Source organism: Gopherus evgoodei, chromosome 9 (assembly GCF_007399415.2).
Source record: "Gopherus evgoodei ecotype Sinaloan lineage chromosome 9, rGopEvg1_v1.p, whole genome shotgun sequence".
Taxonomy (NCBI): Eukaryota; Metazoa; Chordata; order Testudines; family Testudinidae; genus Gopherus; species Gopherus evgoodei.
The window spans coordinates 9,822,925-9,846,976 of record NC_044330.1 but is presented as its reverse complement, the minus strand read 5'-3'; the positions used below and the strand labels follow the sequence as shown (position 1 = coordinate 9,846,976).

The window sequence follows — 24,052 nt, the reverse complement described above, 5'->3', positions numbered from 1 at the left end:
AACTATGCCAGATAACCACAATGCACACATTCACAATAACCTGAAAGTTCATATGACAAAAAGCACTTCACATTGTATAAATTGTGAAAGGAATTTGAAAGGGCTTAATAATTAGTATGGACATTTTTATTAATAATGTGTCCTTTTCCTTTACCCAAGCATTTGGGGTTCAGCATCAACAAGTTAAAAATAAATTACAGTGTATAGCCAATATGTAGTATTCCGCTCACTTATACTGCATTCGTGTATAAAAGAACCACACATTTTTCTTCATGAAGAAATGTACACATGAAAGTAGCAATAAGTATTATCATCAGTCAGACATTTCATATCTTTATAATGATCTTGGGAACACCACATTCTGGCAAATGAACAAGATATAAGGTTCGGAGACTGAAACATGAAGAGATATGTGAAAAGTAATCTGAATTTTAAAATACATATTTTATTATGGCACAAACATTTTAATATTAAATAAATGTACAGTTTTTCTGTATTACACTCTGAGCTCTCAAGATAAATAATCCATCCTGAAACAGATTCAGTTTTGATTAATACAGCAATAATATTTCTTTTCCCTTCTACAACACCTTTCATCAGAGATCTTCAAAGTATTTTACAATAATTATGGAAATTCAATCTCCCTCACACACCCTGCCCCTCAGTGACATAACTCAGCACTATTATCCCCATTTACAAATGGACAAACAAGAGGCACCAAGAGATAAAGTGACCTAGCTAAGAGTATATGTGATGGGACCAATCCTGCATTCAATACTCAGGCCATTTATGGGAGTTTTGCCTCAGTAAGGATGATATCATTCTTATGCACTCATTTAAATTTGCCTATCACGGACAGCTTTCAAACTGCCTGACAAGGAGTCTGAAATGTAGGAAACTTTAAGGGCAAAAATATGGCAAAATGGCAGCTCACAATGACAAAGTAGGCAAGAACCAATATTTTGGAAGTTGGTCTCCAATCACTACAAAAACACCTATAAATACCAATTTAAGGACAGATCCTGCAGTCACTAATCAGGCAAATGTAATTGCTCAATAGGAATTTTACACTAAGGATTGCAGGATCAGATCCTTAGCTGTTTATCTTTTATTACAATTCAGTAATGTCCAGTTTTTAGGGGAAGTGGACATAATCTGCCATGTAACTATATCCATGGAATGCTGAACAAACTATAAAGACACCTTCTTTGAGAAAACCAAGAAAGCAAAAAATAGCACCTTCCTTGGAGTTCAATTTGATTCCATGTCTTCATCCACTAACTCAACTAGTGGAGCATGTCTGTTGGCCTGAGAGCCTTCTTGGTAATTAACTTTCTTTATTATTCCTGCCTTGGGAGCTCTTATGGTATGCTGCATAGAAATAAGCACACAGATAAATCAATAGACTATTTAAAAAATTCTCTCTTTTTTTAATAACAATCAAGCACATAAATCCTGAGCAGAGGTGAGATTAGATCAAATCAACATTTACCACTTCTTTTGACACAGTTCATTCTTCTAAAATGTTATTTTATTCTTGAAAGAACCTCATTTTCAAGTTACTTTGGTTTTTCCTCCTCAATATTTAACCGGAGAGGAAAACAAAACACTATTTGGGGTTACATGCTGAAGCACAGATATTTCCATCTTGTTTTACTTCATTGTTCCTTCTTAAAAATAAATTAGACATCTGTTAAAATAACTCAGTTTTAGTTCAACAATGTTAACCATTTAACAGGTCAGTTCCTTTGAAGGGACTGCTGATGCATTTAATATATTTTTGTTTGGTGGACAGGAAATGTTTTTATTTAACAGATCTTGGGCTAAATTAAGATGTGATTACCAACTGCTTACACACCAAGTCCAAATTTGGCTCATAGGATTATTATATCATGTTCGTTTTCCATTGTACCTTTTGTTGCCCCGATAGTTTCTAAATAGGATTAGTCTAATCAAAAACAAATACTTTCTTATATCTTAGCAAGGATTCATTTAAATTAATTTTGCAATTTAACCTTTTTATTTTAAATAGTAGCACAAATATTTAGGAACTACTCAGGTAAACTGTCAATGAAAGACACAAAGAGCCACACATGTAACATGGATACCAATGTTACAACCACCTAGCGATATACAATTACCAAAATAAGTTTTAATAATTTTAAATTTGAATTAATTTTCTTAGTATGCAGGATTTTACACAATGTTATCAAAATTTATAAATTATTTCAAACACTAGCTTAAATCTGTTACATTATTTAGTTCGGCTCCCATACACTGCACTGTAAAAATAAATCCAAACCCAACCAGCTCAAACTACAGAAACTGGGATAGTGCCGGCAATTTTAGCCAATGCCAAACAATGTAACAAAACATGACAGAACATCCCACGTGCTGCTACATTACATTTAATGTTGACCCTTACAAAGAATCTTTAGTCTACTTTCTGTAACGCTTTATGTAAACAATAATCAACAGGATTACACACAAGAAAACGCCGGATATATATTTAGAGAAAGAATCACTGCTTGCTGAATTTCAGCATAAAGTAACTGCAGATAGTAATATCATGTGTTTAAATCATGGCGAGAGAAAGTAAAGTAAAACATCCAGATTATGAAAGATGGTTTTGTATTGAAAATAATGGATAATTTATATCTGAGGCATTTAAAGAGCTAACAAAATGAGCATTTACAAAAATTACAGATAAAAATTATACATGAAAATATTATTTGATGATAATGTACCAGTAAACATAATTCTCTGAAATCTAGTCAAATAATATATTAGTTTTGCAATATTTCAAGTGGTGTTGATGATGAAACAAGACTGAATTGTACAATATTCCAATAAACCAATCCTGGATTCATTTCAGTATCATTGGAGTTTGTTTTTTAATTCCCAGTAATTAAACACTTTTAATGTCACTCACCTCCATTTTCATAGCTATCATAACCATTAGAGGGTCTCCAGCTTGTACAGTGTCCCCTGCTTTCACAAATACCTACAAATTCAAAGCAAGCAAGGATTAAAAAATCGCGTATGTCCATATAATCCAAATCACTTGGGCAGGATTTCTACCTGGACATCTGGCTAGCAAAAGAGGTGAAAGTTTCCTTCAGAGAAAAGCTAAAGAAGAGCTGAATAATAAAGGCTTCTTCTGGACTTGGGGATTGGTCCTGCTTTGAACAGAGGGTTGGACTAGATGACCTCCTGAGGTCCCTTCCAACCCTGACATTCTATGATTCTATGACTGGTACTTTTCAGTAGGCTTATCTGCCATGAGGGAATAGATCAGAGAGCCTCTAAGGTTTCAGCTCTAGAGACATGTGGCTGAAAAGCCAATTAAAAGGAAGAAATTTAATTAAAATGGCAAGTTTAGTCAAATGCTTAGAATTTTTAAAGAGCTCTTCCTGCGTTCTGCAGAAACAAGACAGGAAGTCTGGAAACCATCTGCACAGGTGAACAAACTGAGGGATTTTCTCCAACTGGAAGGAGCCAGGGCTGTGTAGGAGATGTTTAAACAGGTTTCCTTTCCCCTCTCCATCCCACATTTGTAACAATCACCTTTTCAATTGTCCCAGTCATAGGTGCTATAGCACCTCCTTGAGTTCCTGTTGCACTCGCTCCAGATAAGTATTTAGGTATTGGAAGCCCAATTTGTGCACTGCCTTTCTACAGAAAATTAATAAACCAAGATTGAGTTATGTCATTAACACATTACAATTGTACAAACCTTGATTTATATTTATAGTGACAGAAGTTAATACATTTGTTACTAAGTAATTAAGTAGTTTGTTTATTCGTGTGGATTTCATATGACATTTATCACAAAGTCATTTTAATTTCCTTTAATCACTTTTACTGGAAAAAATGGACCAGCTTTACAATGGAAACAGGGACATTTCTTCTTCATAAGTACTACTGCTAATGCAATGCAGAGAATGCCAAGGTAAGTTGTCATGTTAATCTGAATTTATTTTTCAAGGCTAAATTGGAGTTCTCCTCCTCAAGCTCCATCTTGATTACTTTTATTTTTCATTATTTTATTTTAAAAATGAAGTACATTAAAATAAAAAAATCATAATTACACTCTTCCTCATACATACTTTTCAGCTGCAAATTATAAGCAGTGTTCTAGGGAACCATTTTAAAGTATTTTTTTTCCAAATATCATTTTAATCTCTTTTGATTTGGTTAACTGCAATTAATTTACTCAGTTGTAGATTATTAGTTACCATCCTCCAATTATAGTTATAAATCTAGCAAGGATCTGAAGATTATGGGCTGCTACAAAATTGAAATAGTGATACATCTCACCCCCCTAAATTTAAGATTACTCGTCTAAGTCCACTACACTCCATTTCACAATCCTGCTTACCCCCCTCAGCTGGGATTTTAAATCTCAGATGATGAAAAAGAAACTTTACCAGTGAGAAGAGGCAAATAGTGTTGTCCAAAATGACCAGCTTAGCTTTACAAACACTCCCATTTACTGTACATCTCAGGTAAGTCGAATCTCCCTCATTAGAAATATCTCCAGAAACATGGAAAGCTTTATCTTTTATCTGAAATACAGTTGTTAACTGTTAAAAGATGTTATAGGCACAGAGCCTAATGTAAGTTTGTAACCAGTCAGCGGCACAATTACCTTGTGGGTTACAAGCAACATAGTTCATTTTGTGTCCACAAGAGTTTTTCTCCCATTCTCAGTTTGTGCATCTACCTACTATGTATCAGTGCATTGTGGAAAATGAGGGAAGCTATCTCATAGTGCTGCAGCTGTGGAACATGACCAGTGTTTCAGTACTCAGGGCTAAGAAGAAAGAATGGCCAAACCGATTAATACAGGCAGGATAAGGGGGTCCTGTCTGTATTGTATGACCCAGTAAGCCTAAATGTTATGCTGTAGTCATACAAAGGAGCATTTACAGTCATAGCACACATCTAAACCATGTTGCTGATGATTGACTATAACACTGCATTCTCGCTTTAGAATAGTATTTCCAGGGCAAAAATCACTGTTACAAATGGACATGCTAGTAACCATTTGCATTAAAGTGTTAACATACATATTTAAATATCCTTAGTCACTCCAGTCTGAGGTGGATAATATTCAGTTATATTCTACCATGTAGTGTCCCCCCCCCCAAATATTCTGTTTTGATTTTTTAAGGGTTTTCCTCACCGTAAGTGCAGATTAATTTCTTCGGTATCTCTAGAGACCCTAAGCGGTCATAACCCTATTATCTCCCAGGTAACATTAAGGGGACAAGACTTGCTTAACAATGCATGGTTAATTTCTTGAACAAAAAGTTTAAAAAGAAATTGCTAGAAAGAACTCCTAGTTTATGAAGAATGATTTATAGGCTGAATGAACTCCCCTTGGGAAGAGATACAAGTTACTCTCCATAGTAAGTACCACTTGTCATCATTCTCCCCCTCCCACCCACGCTTATGGGTGGCTCTGCCAAAGTTAGAGGAGGAAAAGGAAGGTTGCACTTGAAGGAGGAATACTGACAATGGAGGCTCTGAGGAGAACTTCTGGATTAGGGAAAGTGTCACAGATAAAACTTCCAAATGAAGTTAAGGAAGGACTGTAGAATCAGACTCTAAAATTGGATTATTTATGCCTAGAAGTCCTTGGTTATTAATGAGAATCCAGCCAAGGTTAACAGTAACCCAAATTAGTTACCATATGATGGCTGTTTGATATTCCACGTGAGTAAGATGATGGTCTCAGTTCAATTCCAAATGGACAGGCGTCCAGATTAAATAAACCTCCATTCCTACAGGAAATAAGTACCACCACTGTTGGGAATCGCAGCAGAGAGGTTAGTGATTGGTTCATTCTCCACAGCCTGTTCAGTCTGGGGCCCCTCCTCTTCCTAAGTGATCCTTCCACAACAGGGTTGAGACAGCACGGAGAATCTTACTGTACTTTTAGCATGCTATCCCTGTTCTGTACATAGAGGATTCAACTTTTCAGAGATGTTAATCTTGTACTTTTCCAGAATGCTAAAGATGAAAAATTGTGTACACGAAAATATTTCTTGGTTAACAACAGTTTCTCTCAGTCCTGTTCTTATGTTAATTGCATTAAAATTAACTTACTGAGCCAAGAGATCACACTTGTTCAAGGCCTAGATGTGCAGAGGTATTGGAAATGGACATAAAAATGAATATCTACTGTTCTCATTGCATAGGTTTTACTTCCTTTAAATCCTTCTTCACCTCAGACTCAGCAATTTGCTGTTCTAATATTAAGTTGTAAATTATTCAAGGAACTTGGCTGAGCTGCCTCCATCTGTATTAAAGATGGTGCTACGGAACAGAAGCAGTCTGTAAGATGTTCCACAAGCCTTGAGAATCTATCATGTCTAAAGAGCGAAAGAGAGAACACACACTTGTTTCAGTGTTCGCTTGTGATAAAACCATGTAAGAATGGCTTACATTTTGCCTCAATTTACTGCTTGATTTTGTATGCCCCAAATCATGTTGTAGATCTGATCAAGCCCTCTCGCCCACATGGGAGTTCACCACTAAAATTGATGGGGAAAACAAAACAAAAAACCCCCACAACCACTGTTCTGCTGCTGATAAAGCACCCCCCTCTCAGGAATTTCCCTAACGAGTTATAACCATCAAGGTTGTAAAGTAGACACACCCAGCACTGGGAAATTAGGGAGGAGACAGAAAGAGACTCAATACATGGTAAAATGAGCGCTAACCAGTGTTTTTATGCTGACCATCTGCATAAACAGAGAAGGTCACATCTAAGTTACAATTTGAGCGTGAAAGATACAAATGTAAAAAACTTGGGCAGCAAGGAGGACACCTAGGTGCCAGTATGTAACTGGTTAACATTTTTGTTATTTAGGAGTGTGGGATAATGTAATAGGATTAGTACATTTGAAGGCGGTAGCTAATTTTACCTATATAATGTATATGAAAAACAATGTTCTTTGGGAACCGTTTCCAGACTGCAGTTCAACATCAAGCTGCTGGAACTCTGATCTCTCTGCATAACCATGACATGTAGAGGTATTGCCGGGAACCCCCAGATGAATGGATCCTGACCGGCCATCGGGTGAAATAGATGTTTAGAGCACAACTGTGTAAAGCTCTTTCACTGGGAAAAGGTTCCATACACCCATAGAGCCCTGAGCCTGGTGGGTAGGAGCAGGTACTTAAAACTGACCAGGTTTCTTCCTGAGCCACGTGGGTAAGGATAAGTACCTTACACCCTGAGCTCTCGGAAGGGAAAGTGTGTGGGTCCTTAAATTGACCAGGTCACGTCTCGAGCCCTCGGTAGGGTATAGGTGGTGCGCCCTAAAGTGAGCAGGTAACAATGTGAACTCTTCTTGATTATGAGGGATGCTGGTGAGGGAGGGGTGACATGTTGGCATTTCAAAATGCTCAACAATGATAATATGAGTGTCATCAGGTGGATTCTTAAATTATGTGGTCCTGAGATACAGAATCCACAAAATAACCCTTGTATGTACCCTAAAGCAAGACTGACTAAGTGGCTACCCTACTATATGTAATTATGAACTTGAAGACTATGTCATACAGCATATGCAAAAGAGAGCCAAATTAAATTTGCACAAGCAACCTTAATAATGGCGTTTTCTAGCTTTTGAGTCCTTTGCAACCTTAATAATGTTCTTTAACATGATTTTTGTGTATTCATTTCCTAGGTTTTTAAACAAGCAAACTGAAAAAAACAGCAATTCCAGCATGTGGTGTCATAGTGACACCTACATGGGTCATCAGCAAGTTTGGAACCTTTAGACCAATCACACAGACCTCTGCCACTTGAGATAACAAAGAACTGATAGCAATAGTAGGTTGTCATCCTTTATGTGGGCCCGCCCTTGACGGGGAGGAGACACACACAATTTGACAGCGTGTTTCACAGATTTCGGTGGCAGCTCAGGAATCTTGGATTACATTCCTGACTCTAGAGTTGATTTTGCTCCAGTGGGCACTGACTCTTCTACCCTCTCCCAGCACTCAGGACATCTTCTGCTCCATTTTCTCTAATCTGTCCTTGTCCTAGTTCCTTAACCCCAGCTCCTCATACTAGTTCTATTCTCCTTGCCAACCCTGTCCCACTCTCCACTTATCATGCTTCTCATCGCAGTCCTAGTCTCCTTCGCTGAATGTCCTTCTCTGGACTCCCTCTCCCAGTCTCCTCTCCTCCAACCTTTTTTGTCCAGCCATTCCTACTTCCTCTCCGCTCCTCATCAAATCTGTCCCTCTCCTGCACCGTTCCAGTCTCACCCACTCATGTTCTCCACCCCAACTGATTTGATTCTCAGTCCCAATCTCTCTGACACACTCCTCATCCAATCTCAGGGTCCACTCCCCAGATCCTTGTCCCAATCTCTTTTCACAGCCTGTCCCAGTTTCAAAGATCATAAAGCCAGAAAGGACCATAGTGGTTATCTAGTCTCATCTTCCTGAATTAATTTCTATTTGAACTAGCGCATATTTTTTTAGAAAAACATCCAATCTTGATTTTAAAATTTCCAGTAATGGAGAATGCATCACAACTCTTGGTAGCTTGTTCCAATGGTTAATTACCCTCACTGTTAAAAATGTGAGTCTTATTTCTAGTCTGAATTTGCCTCGCTTCAAATTCCACCCATTGGATCTCGTTATATATTTGTGTGATAGACTGAAGAGCCCTATGACTGTGATCAAATCCCCCTTAATCTTCTCTTTGATAAACTAAATAGAGAGAGCTCCTTCAGCCTTTTACTGAGGAATGTTTTCCAAACCTTTATTTATTGGCATGGCTCCTCTCCCTCCATGTCCAAGCTTTTTGTCAGAACTGTCTCCGCTCCCCTCGATCTTCCTTCCTCACACCCCACTCATTTTCAGTCCAAGTTTCCTTGACCAGCCAGTCGCAGTCTTCCTCTCAGCCACTCCTCTGATTTAAGCATACACCTACTGGCTCCCAGTACGCACTCCCCATTTCCCTTCCTTGCTCATAGTCTCAGTCTCCTTCCTTAGCTAGCCCCAGTCACCCTCCCACACCAACTCCCAGTTTCCCTCTCCCATCCCACTAGTCTCCAGTCCCAGTCTTCTCCCACCCCACAACACCAGGCTCCTTGTCCCATTTTCTCTCCATCAGTTCAGCTCTAGCTCCCTGTGCATTTAAATGAGGCAGCTTCCTCCCCCACACTGCCTGGGATCAGCAGAGAAGGTCACTGAAAGGACAGGACAGACAGGTTCCTTGTTTTCCATTCAGATGTGGTTAAACACTGGAATAAATTGCCTAGGGAGGTTGTGGAATCTCCATCTCTGGAGATATTTAAGAGTAGGTTAGATAAATGTCTATCAGGGATGGTCTAGACAGTATTTGGTCCTGCCATGAGGGCAGGGGACTGGACTCGACCTCTCAAGGTCCCTTCCAGTCCTAGAGTCTATGGATCTATGCCTGGACCTGCCATTGCAGGGAAAATGCTACTCAGCCCTAGACAGAAACTTCAGGGAATTTAGTTTCTAAACATAAGAAGTCTCTACTAAGCATGTGAAATCCGTGGTTTTTCAAAGGCTTATAATATGGCCAAATTTGTTTGGATTTTTGTTGAGATGGCAAAAGGTACATTCCTGACACAGGCCACCTCTCAGCCACATATCAAGTCCCGCTCCAAAGCATGGGGGAGCTAGAGTATTCAACGATAAGACCGACAGACGTGTTTTTCCTTAGCCTTGTCCTCAGAAATGACAATCATTTTGGCTGAAACTTTAAAAAAAAAACCAGCATGAGGCAGACACCCAACATGGAAAATTTCAGACCAAACATATTAGATTGGCACAGTTAAAAGCAACTAAAAAAGGATCTTATAATGAAAAGTGTTGGGCAACATTAATAATAGGTGATGCAATCAGCCTACATCTAAATAAGAAACATACAAGTAACAGAGGGGTAGCCGTGTTAGTCTGTATCCACAAAAACAATCAGGAGTCCTTAAAGACTAACAGATTTATTTGCGCAGATGTATCTGAAGAAGTGGGGTTTTTACCCACAAAAGCTTATGCCGAAATAAGTCTTAGTCTTTAAGGTGCCAAGAAACATACAGTAAATTAACCCTACTCATCATTATGATGAGATCAGTTACTAAAGAGTATGAGAAAATAGAACTTTACCTGCATGTTATATGAACCGTCATGATTGTAATCTATAATTATGTCCACATCTGTTTAATAAAATATTAAAAAAACAAGATTTACTTGACTTAGAGAAAAATTAAACTTAAAAACAGAGTTCAGGGCATCTTTTTCAACATAAATATAAATTTCCAAACGAGAAGGCCAACAAAAACTGTCAGACTAGCTCAGCAAACCTCGTAGAAGGTTGTTCTGACATTTAGAGCAAAATTTTCAAAGCTGGGTGCCTAACCCTAGGTTCCTAAATCTGTATTTAGATACCTGAATAAACTAACTAGAGTTTCAAACCATCCATAACCCAGTGAAGTCAATGGGAGTTGCAGGTGCTTAAGTCCTATGAAAATTCAATCCTTTATTGAGGTATCTAAATATGGATTTGGAATCCTAAATTTAGGGACACTTTTAAAAAAATCTGGCCAGTGTCTCCAGGAATCTGAGTGTGAAATTAACCATGATCTTTGAAAATGCTGACTGGAGCATGTGATCTTTGCAGGTTACCCCTCCCCCATCAATCTCAAATAAACTTTTTCCTATATACGTTTGCTCTTCCCTCTTCCAAATCTTTACAACTTTATGCGTGTGCATGTTGAAATAACAGTCTCAAACACGTTACCCACAGCTAGTCACTTACGGTTTTCACCATCTAGGAGAGTCAGGTTTCTGGTGTAGGATATATTTATTCTTCTGCCACTGCTGGATGCAAATGGTGAGAATTTATCTACAAGACCAAATACACAAACAATTGATGCTGCATTTACTGTATTACAAATAAAGCACATAAGAATGCTTAGCATGTACTTAGTGTTTTACATCTTCAAATCACTTTATTAACATTATGAATTATTATATTGTTATTATATATTTCTGTTGCACCAAAAGGGCTGAACCAGGTTGGGGCTCCATTGTCATAGTTACTGTACAAATACATAGTAAATGACAGTCCCTGGTCCAATCAGCTTACAATTTGTACGACAGGCTATAATAAGTGGATGAGGGACAGAAGTAGACTGAGGGTAGGACGGGGGGACGAGATAACAAAAAATGGTAGCATAGCACACACTAGGTGCATGTACAATTCTCAGTCAATCATCGAACAGCAGTCACAATTTGCTACCAGTCTAGCCATTATCAACCATTTTAATCCTCTAATGTATAACTGTAAATATCCTCTCTTCTTAAGAGATATGAAAACAGATTTCAGAGGTCACTGAAGTCAATGGAAGGACTTCCATTGATCCAGATCCTGTCTGGGATCCAGTTGGTGTTTTAATCTGAAGGTCCCAGGGTTGGCTGAAGAAACAGTATTGATGGACATTGAAAAGACTGTGAGCTAGCCCTTCTCACTGGAGAGAAATTTGCAGACATTTTGAAGATGACAGGAGCAAAGTGGAAATGACGCACACATGCAAATGAAAAGTTGTGTTTCTATCTGAAATACATTAGAACAGTCTCTTTTTACCTAATTAAGAACACATGCATCACAAAGGTGTTATACTTAGTATCTGTCACCTAAAGAAAGCTATGTCCAGCCCTCTCAGTCGATGGTAGTAACCAGATGTCAGGAGGTTAAACAGTGAGGCAACAAGGGAGTACAAAATCAATGAAATGGACAAAAGCTCTGATTTCTGTCTCACCCCCTCAAAGGAAAAATAAACTAAAGGAAAGGGAAACAATTATCTTACCACCAGACTGAACTCTAAAAGCATCTGTTATCATTTTCTCTTTCAGTATGAGTCCCAGAGCAGCCTGACACAAAATTTCATTTGGGGTTGCCTGTTTGGCTGGAAACAGTTCATCATGGTGTTGAGAAATGAAATTGGTGTGCACGTTTCCAGCCTCAAACTGTGGGTGTCCTGACAGGCTTAGTAAGAAATCAATATTGGTGCTTAGTCCTACGATCTGTCAAGAAAAAGAAAGACAAGGTGGGTGAGATAGTATCATTTGTTGAACCAACTTCTATTGGTGAAAGAGACAAGCTTCCGAGCTCCACAGAGCTCTTCTTCAGGTCCATAGAGCTCAAAAGCTTGTCTCTTTCACCAACAGAAGCTGGTCCAGTTAAAGATATTACCTCACTCGCCTTGTGTGTCTCATATCCTGGGACCAACAGAGCCACAACAACACTGTGCCAAAAAAACAATGAAACAACAAATCCACACACATTCCCAAATGAAAACAAAGAGCTGCTAACGGACCTACAGCTGTCTGCTCCACTGATACCGAAAATGTCTTCTTAAAAAGTGACATCAGTGCAGTACAGCACTGAGAAGAGAAAGAGTAAACATTTCAATTGGTATATATCCCGTTATTTAAGAAACTATCACCTTTGAAGAACAAGGGTAGGATTTTCTAAAACACTAACTTTTGGCCTAACTCTTCCTTCGCTGAAGTCAACAAGAGTTTAACCACTGATGTTAATGGGAGCAGACTGAGGCCAGTGCTGAATGCTTTTGAAAATCCTATCTCAAGTATTTAAGAAGACTCAGTCAACCTGAAATGTAGTCAATTTAAAAATAAAATTTAAAAAAGTCTTTCAGGTGCTATCTCTGCACTTGACTATTACATTTTTTTTTAATTATTAGAGTCTCCCTCTTCTGTTGCTGTGCAAAAGACCCACACAAACAACAGAGGAAATGGATTAGTTAGGGGAAATTAGTGAAACTGAATTGTTACAATGTGCTGTCAAACATATAGACTTAATGAACTTAAAAAACAAAACAAAAAACAAAACAAACTTAGAAAAACATATTTCTCTGATCTCTGTCAATTATAATAATCTTCTGTGTTACTTCTAACAATAGCAGACAAAACATTTTCAGATGCATGATTTTTAAGTTGATTGTGTCCCTTAAAATTTATTTTTTATATCAGTAAATGTAAATAAACTACACACTGCAACTGGCTTCACTTCAAGTCAAACCTTTCGCATTAGAAATGTTATCTGCCTTGTCAATCTGGTTTGTTTTGCTTTGTTAAATAAGTTATAGTAAAATTTTAAATACTGAACAATCCTTTATAATTTTAGGAGTTACTACTTGACAAGGGCCTGAACGAGATGCCAATAGCAAAATTTTTTGAATTTTGAAAAAGTGCAGAGTGGAGTTTAAAACACTACAGTTTGGGCTCACCTCTTCAATAGACCCAAACAGGAACACCTTAATAATAGCCACACCGGGTCAGACCAAAGGTCCAGCTAGCCCAGTATCTTGTCTTCCAACAGTGACCAGTGCCAGGGCCCCAGAGTGAATGAATAAAACAGGTAATCATCAAGTGATCCATTCCTTGTTGCCCATTCCCAGCTTCTGGCAAACAGAGGCTAGGAACACCATCCCTGCCCATCCTGGCTAATAGCCATTGATGAACCTATCCTCCATGATTTTTTTGAACCCTGTTATAGCCTTGGCCCTGACAACATCCTCTGGCAAGGAGCTCCACAGGTTAACTGTGCATTGTGTGAAAAAATACTTCCTTCTGTTTATTTTAAACCTGCTCCCTATTAATTTCATTTGGTGACCTCTAGCTCTTGTGTTACAAGGAGTAAATAACACTTCTTTATTTACTTTCTCCACACCAGTCATGATTTTATAGACCTCAATCATATCCTCCATTAGTCGTCTCTTTTCCAAGCTGAGAAGTCCCACTTTTATTGCTCTCGCCTCATACTGTAGCTATTCCATAGCCCTAATCATTTTTTTTGCCCTTTTCTGAACCTTTTCCAATTCCAATATATCTTTTTTGAGAGGGGAGTGACCTCATCTGCACGCAGTATTCAAGATGTGGACATTCCATGGATTATATAGAGGCAGTATGACATTTTCTGTCTTATTATCTATCCCTTTCTTAATGATTCCCAACATTCTGTTCACTTTTTTGACTGCCACTGTAAATTGAGTGGATGTTTTCAGAGAACTATCCACAATGACTCCAAGATCTCTTTCTTGAGTGGTAACAGCTAATTTAGACCCCATCATTTTATGTGCATAGTTGGGATTATGTTCTCCAATGTACATTACTTTGCATTTATCTACACAGAATTTCATCTGCCATTTTGTTTCCCAGTTACCCAGTTTTGAGAGATCCTTTTGTAGCTCTTCGCAGTCTGCCTGGGACTTAACTATCTTGAGTAGTTTTGTATCAAATGTTGCCACCTCACTGTTTACTCCTTTTCCCAGATCATTTATGAATATGTTGAATAGGACTGGTCCCAGTACAGATCCCTGGGGGACACCACTATTTTCCTCTCTCTATTCTGAAAAGTAACCATTTATTCCGACCCTTTGTTTCCAATCTTTTAACCAGTTACCAGTCCATGAGAGAACCTTCGCTCTTATCCTATGACAGCTTATTTTGCTTAAGAGCCTTTGGAGAGGGATCTTGCAAAAGGCTTTCTGAAAATTTAAGTACACTATATTCACTGGATCCCCCTTGTCCACATGCTTGTTGACCCCCTCAAAGAATTCTAGTAGATTGGTGAGGCATGATTTCCCTTTACAAAAAACATATTGACTCTTCCCCAACAAATTATGTTCATCTATGTGTCTGACAATTTTGTTCTTTACTATCGTTTCAACCAGTTTGCCCAGTACTGAAGTCAGGCTTACCAGCCTGTAATTGCCAGGATCACCTCTGAAGCCCTTTAAAAAAATTGACGTCACATTAGTTATCCTCCAATCATTTGGTACAGAAGCTGATTTAAATGATAGGCTACCGACTACAGTTAGTAACTACAATTAGTAGTCCTGCAATTTAGCTGTAGCTAAGTTAAACCCTTTCAAAAAAGCCGTTTTTGTTCTATAATAGCATTTTGCTACTATTGTGATAGGAGCTGTGTAAACAGCTTATGTAGAAACAGACTTGAAATCGTATTAGGTTCCTTATATTATTTGTATTTCTGTAATACCTAGGATCCCATTGTGGTAGGTACTAAACAAACAAAGAACAAAGGATACTTACATTGTACTGATGGAGGCTGTACTGCAACTTTTTCAATGCTGCTTGGCGATCCTCTGCCCAAACAACTAGTTTAGCAATCATTGGATCATAATGTACAGAAACTTCATCACCTAAAGTATAAATATATAGGGAATGATTTCTAAGGACACTGACACTCACCTTCACATAGATATGTTTGATGGTATGCTTTATAAAGTGGTACTAGCACTATGGTAGCAAAATGATCTGAGACCCCCAATGGGCAGTGCTCCGCAATGGCCACGTAGGAGACTCAAGTTTGATTTGTGGACCAATCTCTCAATTCCAAGGCCAGCCTGAGTATGAAATGTTACAGAGGTGATACTATTCAACATCAACCTTCTTTGCTGAATTAAGGCATAGTATTGACAAGCTTTGAAAGAAATCCAATTTGCCTATCCCATAAGGGCAATAATTGGAGTGGGAAGATGATGAGATATTTAGGGATCCAATCAAGATATAGTGGAATTCTCAGGGAGAAGAATTCTGTAGTTTTTTATAATTACGACAATATCCTCTGGGGCAAATTCTGGCCTCAAGCTAAGCACAAGATTAAAAAGCTGCAGCCAGAGGGAACTTGCTTGAGAGCACATTTGTAATGAGCTGTTCTTTTTAACAGATATTTTCAGTTAATACTGTCTTCAAATTTTACCTTGTCTGACCCCAGTTTCTATCCTGGTAAAACTGTCAGGTGGTGGTGTAGACAAGTGGAGTAAGGGTCCAGCTCCTGGCATGAAGTTATTATTAGGATCTTCGGCATATATCCTGGCTTCAAATGCATGGCCACTGAGTGCAATTTCTTCCTGCATTAGGGGAATTTTCTCTCCTGCTGCAACCTGTAGATAGTAGAGTAATTTTCTATTCACCGGGGAGCAACCCTAACAGTTCGGGTCAGAGCACTAGCACATGGATGCAGATATCTTGTGTGTACAGACACACAAACTTTTGATTGTAACAAATGACAGATGGAAGCTAAATATGATAAAATTATACATATGCGATCTGCACAAAGGCAAGGTACTATTTACAATTACACAATAAGAACAGCTGTAATCTTCCATGTAAGACAATAGGTCAAGGAGCTACAAAAAACACCAAGTCAGGTGGTTTGGCTGTCCTGGCACGTGAATAAACATCGTTGAGAAAGGATTGCAATATATTGATCATTTTTGTCTTGTTTCAGGACTAGGTTTTCTCCATGACCAATATATCTTACATTTTGATGTATCAGTTGCCCAACCAAGGAATACAATGGCTGCAATATCAAGTAGGAAGGAACTTATACATTGTAACCAACTTAAAAAAACATTCACACACAAAACAGGTTAGTTCACTAGCCATTTTCTGTACTTCCTATTTCAAATGTGTATATTTGGATAACAATTTATTCCTCCAACTCAGCTTCTTGTTGATCCAGAGAGAACGTCATGATCCTGTTTGTGATATCAGTCTACTGTCCGGGAATGAGACCAACGCCACAAATTCTATATTGCTATCTGATAGCAGGATCAAGGAGAAAGAGAAGATGGACTGGGGAAGAAGGACTCTTCTTCTGAACACAAGTAACCTCACAAGTGATGAGAAACAAGTGATGGGTGAATAGTTTTAGGTTTTAATTCTGATAAATGTTAAAGTTATTCCTTCCTATCTCCCCAGGAAGAAAGTCACAATTTAAAGGATTTTGAAAGAGGATTATTTCCAAAGTTCTATTACCGTAAGATGATCTTACAACATTCCACAAAACTGAATCACAATAAACAATGCTTTTTCTTCCTCTTACTGCTACGGTCCAATAAAAAAAAATGTGAGCCTATAAAGCACTGAACAATAAAAGCCTGCTCATCTGGAAAACAAGATTTTATTAGGGAGAAGAAAATCCTTCTAAGTGGCTGGAAAAACTTACTAGCTGCCACTATTGCTAGACTCTAGTCCATCGCTCCCTTCTTTCACATACTCTGAAATCTGTACACAAGTTTAAGAAAAGGTTTCACAGGAGGAGTTTCTAATTACTCAGGATTTTTAAACTAATAGGTCAACAGGGACCTTTTCACTCCCTTGAATTCAGGAAAGAAAGCTAGAAAAGTAAGGGAAAATACACTAGTTTCAGGGTAAATCCAGGAAACATTTTAAGGTTAAAATGCCGTGGAGAAATCTGTAGCAGGGTCATGGTAACCAGCCAGCAAGGACAGCCACAATCAGACCCCTCTGCCCACACTGGTCTCAAAAGCACACACAATTTCCATCCACAAGGGGGAAGAAAACGCCTGATGATCCAAGTTGTAGGTATTTATTGTTCCTCTAAGGCAGTGGTTTTCAACCAGGGGTCCACAGACTCTCTCTTAAGACAGTGGTCCCCAATCTTTTTGTGGCCAGTAGCACACTCATGTTTTCAGCAGAGTGTGGCGGGCGTCAACAATTTTTCAAGGCTTATTTTGTATTTGTACATTAAATAATACAAAAAACATCATATTTAATATTACATAATATATGAATCCAGAGAGAAGAGAGAAGCCGGAGAGAAGCTGTGAGGACAGAGAAGGCCGGTGCCTGCAGCCCCGGAGTACTCTGTCCCCAGCAGGCGCGGGGCCACGGCTTCTCTCCCCTGCTGGGCGCTAGGCGGGTCCCATGCCTGCCTGGGACCGAGAACACCGGTGCCCGCAGCCTGCAGGCCCGGAGTTCTCTGTCTCTGGCAGGTGAGGCACCGTGACTTCTCTCCAGATTAAGCTGCGGCCCCGCGCCTGCCAGGGACCGAGAACACTAGCGCCCCCAGCGTGCAGCCCCCGAGTTCTCTGTCCCCGGCAGGTGCGGGGCCACAGCTTGTCTCCTCTGCTGGGCACCAGGTGGTGCCCCGCACCTGCTGGGAACAGAGAACACTGTGCCCGCAGCCTGAGTTCTCTGTCCCCGGAAGGCGCGGGGCCACGGCTTCTCTTCTCTGCTGGGCACTACGCGGGCGCACATAAATGCCCCGGCGGGCGCCATGGTACCCATGGGTACAGCATTGGGGACCACTGTCTTAAGATTTCAGAAAGGATGCCTACCTCCATTTGAAATGAAAAAAGGTTGAAAACCACTGCTCTAAGGCATAGCAGTGAACCCTGGATCTGTGTAATGCTTTTTCCCCTCTCTGGAAATAACATCCTTTTCTTTACACCTCCACTGGTACCTGACCATAGTCCTGACTCTTCTTTTAGTTCTTTCCACCTTCCCTCTCCTCCAGCAGAGTCTGACTTCTGTCCCAGGTCAGCACTCTTCAGTTCTCAACTCCCATTCCCAGATTAGCAATCCACAGCCTTCCATTTCCTGCCTTAGCATCTTTAGATTAACTGCCACTTTGGCTTTCTTTTCCAGCTTTAATTCGCCCCAATCACATGCACCATTTCTGAACATTGACACAACCCAGCTTCCCATTGCCCAACACCTGTGTACCCAAACCCCGACGCTCCCCACAGTAATCCCTTCCATCATCCATACCCTCCCCCCCCATACACTTGAAGGTTCAAAACATCTTACTGTCTTCTGGCAGATGTGAACAGAACTGTGCTTATTACATGTACGGTAGAATTGTCAGGCTCCTTCCCACATGAACTTCTGCTGGGGTAGAAATACACAGAAAGAATACCACCTCTACTCTCTGGAAAGGGTTTCTGTTTCTCTGACTCTGCGCCATGCATGGTTCCTGGGCCAAAGAAACACTTTGCATGTCAAAAATTAAGCTTCTAAAGCATATTCAGAAATTCAAGGATAAACGAAGAATCTTCTCCTCTCACTTCCCATATTCTCTATATCCCAGTTAAAGGCCTGAAGATCCCCCATCTCTACTTCTCCCTGAGACTTTGAAGCCCAATACTGCGAGGAGGACTGTGTGGGGATTCTATTCAAAGCCTTTCCACAATGCTCCTTTATTAAACAGGGAGAGAGGGAGGCTGCTGTGGAGCAATGGGAATCACTCCCAACCATGGAAGTGAGAGAGCAGCATCCTGCACACAATAACGCCAAGCATTACCACACTAGACCACTGGATAGACACCATCCATCCCTGCTACCCTTGCAACTAAAATTAGTTATCCCTTACCCTCAGCTGCCACTCCACCAAGTCAGTCCCTGTGATCATCTCAGTAACTGGGTGCTCCACTTGCAGCCTGGTGTTCATCTCCATAAAGTAGAAATTATGTTGAGAGTCCATAATAAATTCCACAGTTCCTGAAATATTTAATAAGCACACATTTCACTGAGACAAGGAGGCTTTCTACCAGGTGGCCACCTAAAGATATTTAGTGATTTGCAGTTTGACAAAAACATTTTGACAAAACTGGAAAGGTGTGTTAATGGTTGGAGCATCAGCTTTGAAACACCTAAATTGCCTGAAACCACTGGATCTTATCCCATCACACTTTTATTATCCCAAGACGTTCTGTGCTGGTGGACTGCTACTCTTCTCTCCAGAAGCAGCTGCATTTCAGTAGTGTTGTATATATGATATTTATAAAGTGCTTCAGGATCCGTCAGGAAGAATTGTCCTATGCTAATTTAAAAGACTTCCCTTCCAAAGAATATCTTAAAAAGAATCAGAGTTGTTAATATTTTTCTGAACTGATTTTCAACTAGTAACTATACTAGAAACTACAGCTGTTTTCCTTGGGATTATTTTTAGAGCAGGCCCTGAAGTTAGAACACTGACATTTTGTTGTTTGCAAGGTGAATGATAAATCACTTTGCACATGTAGTCTGATGTGCATTCAGAATATTCACCTTCAAATCTCAAGCTATTCAGCTGAATTATTTGCTTTCAGACTTCTTAGCTTTTTCTCTTCCGTAGTTCTATACTACTCTGCGCAGGGGATTCATGCTAAATTTCGCTAGCTTAGAACTCAATAACTATGTGACAACTACATGAAAGTTAAAAAAAATGCTACAAGCGTGTATCACATTCCAGAACAAGAAAATGTCATTTGACTTGAGGCTCAAGGCTCTATTAACTTAAGAGGAAGGCACTAGAAGGAAGTTAATGTACCTGCTCCCACATAGTTCACGGCTTTGGCTGCTTTGACAGCAGCTTCTCCAAGTTTCCTTCTCACCTCAGGCTCAATTCCTGGCTGTGAATGTAATGATAAAAAGAGATTGCACATTACTGAGAGTCTCACAGATATCATGCCTACTGTATGTGAATACTATGCCATCTTTAAAAAACAGCAGTAAAATCCTGAACCATGTTATATTTAAAATCTTTGCTTCCTGACCCAAGTAGCAATCAGCTTATGTCCTAAATCTTGACGGTAGAGAATCTTTGATAAATTGACTGAAATAAATAAAATATGCAAAATGTTGGACAACTAGAGGTTAAGAGGGAGTTTTTTCCCTTCTTCTGAAACATCAAGTACCGGCCATTTCCCAAAGTAGGACACCAAGCTAGATGCCACAATGTTTTAATTCAATATTGTAAAATCCTACGTTCTAACCTTCAGTTTTGTCTCTGGAGCTCAAAAAACAAATAAAATAAAATGCAAAAAGGTTCTGAGATTTATTTATTTAAGTAGCAGAAAGCAGACAGATATGTACAAAAAATTCAAAATAATATTACTTTATAAACTCCATTTAGGAACCCTCCACTTACCCCAGGAGCTTCTTCAATGATTTTCTGGTGTCTTCTCTGCACACTGCAATCTCTTTCAAACAAATAGACTGCATTGCCATGCTGGTCACCAAACACCTGGACTTCAACATGCCTGTTTCACAATAACAAAGGTTTCAATGTATATTACTAAAGATCGCTAAAGCCACAATTTTGCAATCCGTTCCACCGAGGCAGACACTTGCACAGCACCCCATTGACTTCAATAGGGTTTCATACAGCTGTAAGGGCCTGCCCTCTTGGTTCCAATTGCAGATCAGCATGATGCTGTTAAGTGATTCAGTGAAACATATTATAACTCCGAAAGCCACTAGTTCAAATGGGATTTTGAACTTCATGATCATCGTATTGAAACTTCATGAGTTTAAAAAAAAAAAAAAAAAAAAGAAGAGAGAGAGAAAAAAATATTTAGAGTCCGCTACTTCTATATTAGTTTTTGGACTCAAGATTTTTTTCTTTTTTAGTTTTAAATCTGTGAATTCTGCAACTTACACATAGGCCCTTTGACATCTCCTAGCCTTTGATGTGCTCAGGGGTAAACCACTTAATCTGTAAAATATTATTCCAGGAGGCCAAACACCAGCTTGTGGCAGTTCTACTTATTGATGAGAGAGGCAGACTTTTAGGTATTACAGTAATTTACCAGGGTCTTGATTGTCCCATTGTTTGCTGACACATGCAGTTCCCAAAGAAGTCAATGGGAGCTGCACGTGCATAACGGATAAGATAAGCAGGTCTATGTTTCTTTTTACAATGTAGGTGCTTTAAAGCTATATTTAGAGATAGGTCAGTCTAATCTCCTGGTACTTTCAGCTGAAAGTATTTATATGTACCTACCTACTACATGTTCAACAAGGTGTATGCCAAGAATATCACTGCTTTGCAATCTATAACACCTTGTATCTGTCTATGTCAAAAGAGCTTTATGAAAGTTAATGAGCTCAGTTTACAGCATAAATGTAAATGAAGTATTATCATCCCCATTTTACAGACTGAGGCACAGAGAGATTAAGTGACTTGTTTGAGTACATACAGGACATCTGAGGTAGACTATGGTTCTCCTCCTGACTCCTATTTCTGTGCTTTAAGCACTGCTACCCATTGCTTCCTTTAGACCTAAAAGAACGGTGAGGTCAGAAGGCTGATGTATTGACTAGGCATGTCATTGCCATAACATAGTATGCAATATCTAGGTGTCTCTCCACACCACCACCATTAGGATGCTGCCAATATGTCACCAAGACAGCTAGATTTGTTATAAATTATCATTCAAAGTCCCTGTCATCCACTTCACACTTTGTAAAATTAATAATTCTGCCCTATTTTATGCAAGTGCAGAAAGTGTGTGCAATGCTGTATAAGACACAAACTATCATCTTGCATAAAAATGTTGTGCTGGTTTTTTAAAATATTTTAAGTATTAAAAATATAATCCACTTCTCTCACCTTGGATTGTCTACAAATTTCTCTATCAGCACTGCATCATCATTGAAAGACTTCTTTGCTTCTCTCCTGGCTGATTCTAGTTGGTCCAGGAACTCCTTTTCTGACCGAGCAATTCTCATACCCTAAGAGACAACATAAGGATGTCTAAATAGCTACTAAAGAACAAGTAAATAATAACAGTTACAAAAAAATCTCCACTTGTGTGAAAACTGGTGAATGATTAAAAGAATAATTACAATATGTGTTTACCAATAAAAGAATTCCATTCCTTCTTATGCATCAATAGATTATTTACTAACTTCCAAACAGTTAATCTTTGCAAATCCCACAGAAAATAAAAGTGTCACTAAGGCTATAAATTAAAGATAATGTTGTTGCACTGGTGCGGTTAAGGACAGAACTCAATATGACTTTTGGATCTCATGCTAAGTTTTCATGGCTGGAAGACAAAACACTGTTTTTCTTTACAAAATATGTACATTTGTTATGGAAATCATGGAGACAAACCTGGAGCTCTATCATGAAATTTTTCTGCAGGCTCTTTTCACATTTCATCAGGGAGGTCATCAATTAATAAATAATAGCTATACACTGAAGGTATCCAGATATTTCAAAGATTTCTAAGAATCTATTTATGCAACACTCACAAATTTAAAACCACCATTAAAAAATATAATCACAACAGACATTGTCATTAAACAATGATTCAATCTCATACAACCTCACCAATACAACATAACGGACCAAACGTTCTGCTAGTGTATATTGCTGGAACTCCATTTGAGTCAATGCAGCTCTACCAGTTTATACAAGCAATTTGGCCCAAGAATGACTAAATAAAAGGAAAGCACAATGAAAGTGCTGGACATTATTTTATTAACTTCAAATTAAAATAATTTGCTTCCGATTACCTTTCTGATAAGATTCCTTTTATAGAATTCAGTTACATAAAACAGAAGGTACGATGTAGTAGTATTAGTACATATCTTAGTAGCATAACTTCAAATCAGATAAAACAAGTTTGCGTAAGTTTTCCTTACCTTTCCTCCGCCTCCACGAACTGCTTTAATCATTACTGGATACCCAATACTCCTGGCATGTTCCTTTAGACATTCATCAGACTGATCTTCACCATGATAACCTTCAGTGACAGGAACCCCAGCAGCAGACATTATAGCCTTGGAGGTGCTTCAAAAAAAATATTTTTTTGATATTTAAAATAGCAATGATAATAGCTGTTTCTTACAAGAGGCCTCTGATCTGTAAATACCGCATACACGCTTAACTTTATTCATGTGACTGCTTCCATTTACTTCAATGGGACTACTAAGATGAGTAAAGTTATGCTGGTGCACAAATGTTTTTAGGATAAGGACCCTAATTTGGTGTAGTTCAGCATGCACATAATTTTTTTTATACTTAAGAGCATAAAAGGAGCAGGGATAGAAAACATGCACATAACACTAGTTAAATCACACAGTACATTAATACACATTGTAAAATTAACCTTTATGCAGGTACCAAATTAATTTAGATAATGTGTTTTATGCTTGATTAATAATGTTGATTTATTTGTCAAAGGGTTATTGATTAAGCAGTCTTTAATTTCCACCATTCTATTTATATCTCATGCTCTGGCAATTTTCCTTTGGCCCAAGAACGGGGCATAGGCTTCTCTTCCCATCAACACCATTCAAGAACAGCTACAAGTCACTGCAGAGACATGAGATGCTTCCTTCCACCACCATTGAGAGCTATCAGTAGAGCTCCCACAGCGCTTTCTGACCTGAAGTCTAAAGACCTGGGTATTGAACCTAGGTCCTT

General features: G+C 38.9%; 1 protein-coding gene across 3 annotated transcripts in view; it reads right to left on the bottom strand.

Moving 5' to 3' along the window:
• Positions 1 to 425: 425 nt before the first annotated feature.
• MCCC1 (methylcrotonoyl-CoA carboxylase 1) overlaps positions 426 to 24,052 on the bottom strand; it is a 29,700-nt gene continuing 6,073 nt past the window's right edge. The window contains exons 6-19 of one of the 3 annotated variants that reach the window (XM_030575481.1): positions 23,269 to 23,416; positions 22,229 to 22,350; positions 20,765 to 20,876; positions 20,165 to 20,246; positions 19,226 to 19,353; positions 15,806 to 15,989; positions 15,136 to 15,245; positions 11,868 to 12,084; positions 10,817 to 10,903; positions 10,165 to 10,214; positions 4,431 to 4,568; positions 3,568 to 3,675; positions 2,933 to 3,004; positions 426 to 1,371 (exon numbers count right to left, since the gene is read on the bottom strand). In XM_030575481.1, coding sequence (XP_030431341.1) covers positions 1,252 to 1,371; positions 2,933 to 3,004; positions 3,568 to 3,675; positions 4,431 to 4,568; positions 10,165 to 10,214; positions 10,817 to 10,903; positions 11,868 to 12,084; positions 15,136 to 15,245; positions 15,806 to 15,989; positions 19,226 to 19,353; positions 20,165 to 20,246; positions 20,765 to 20,876; positions 22,229 to 22,350; positions 23,269 to 23,416 — 1,678 coding nt within the window. In that variant the 3' untranslated portion in view covers positions 426 to 1,251. Of the gene's footprint in view, positions 1,372 to 2,932; positions 3,005 to 3,567; positions 3,676 to 4,430; positions 6,019 to 10,164; positions 10,215 to 10,816; positions 10,904 to 11,867; positions 12,085 to 15,135; positions 15,246 to 15,805; positions 15,990 to 19,225; positions 19,354 to 20,164; positions 20,247 to 20,764; positions 20,877 to 22,228; positions 22,351 to 23,268; positions 23,417 to 24,052 lie in introns of those variants that run through there. The other 2 variants (XM_030575482.1, XM_030575483.1) reach the window with 2 other exon arrangements.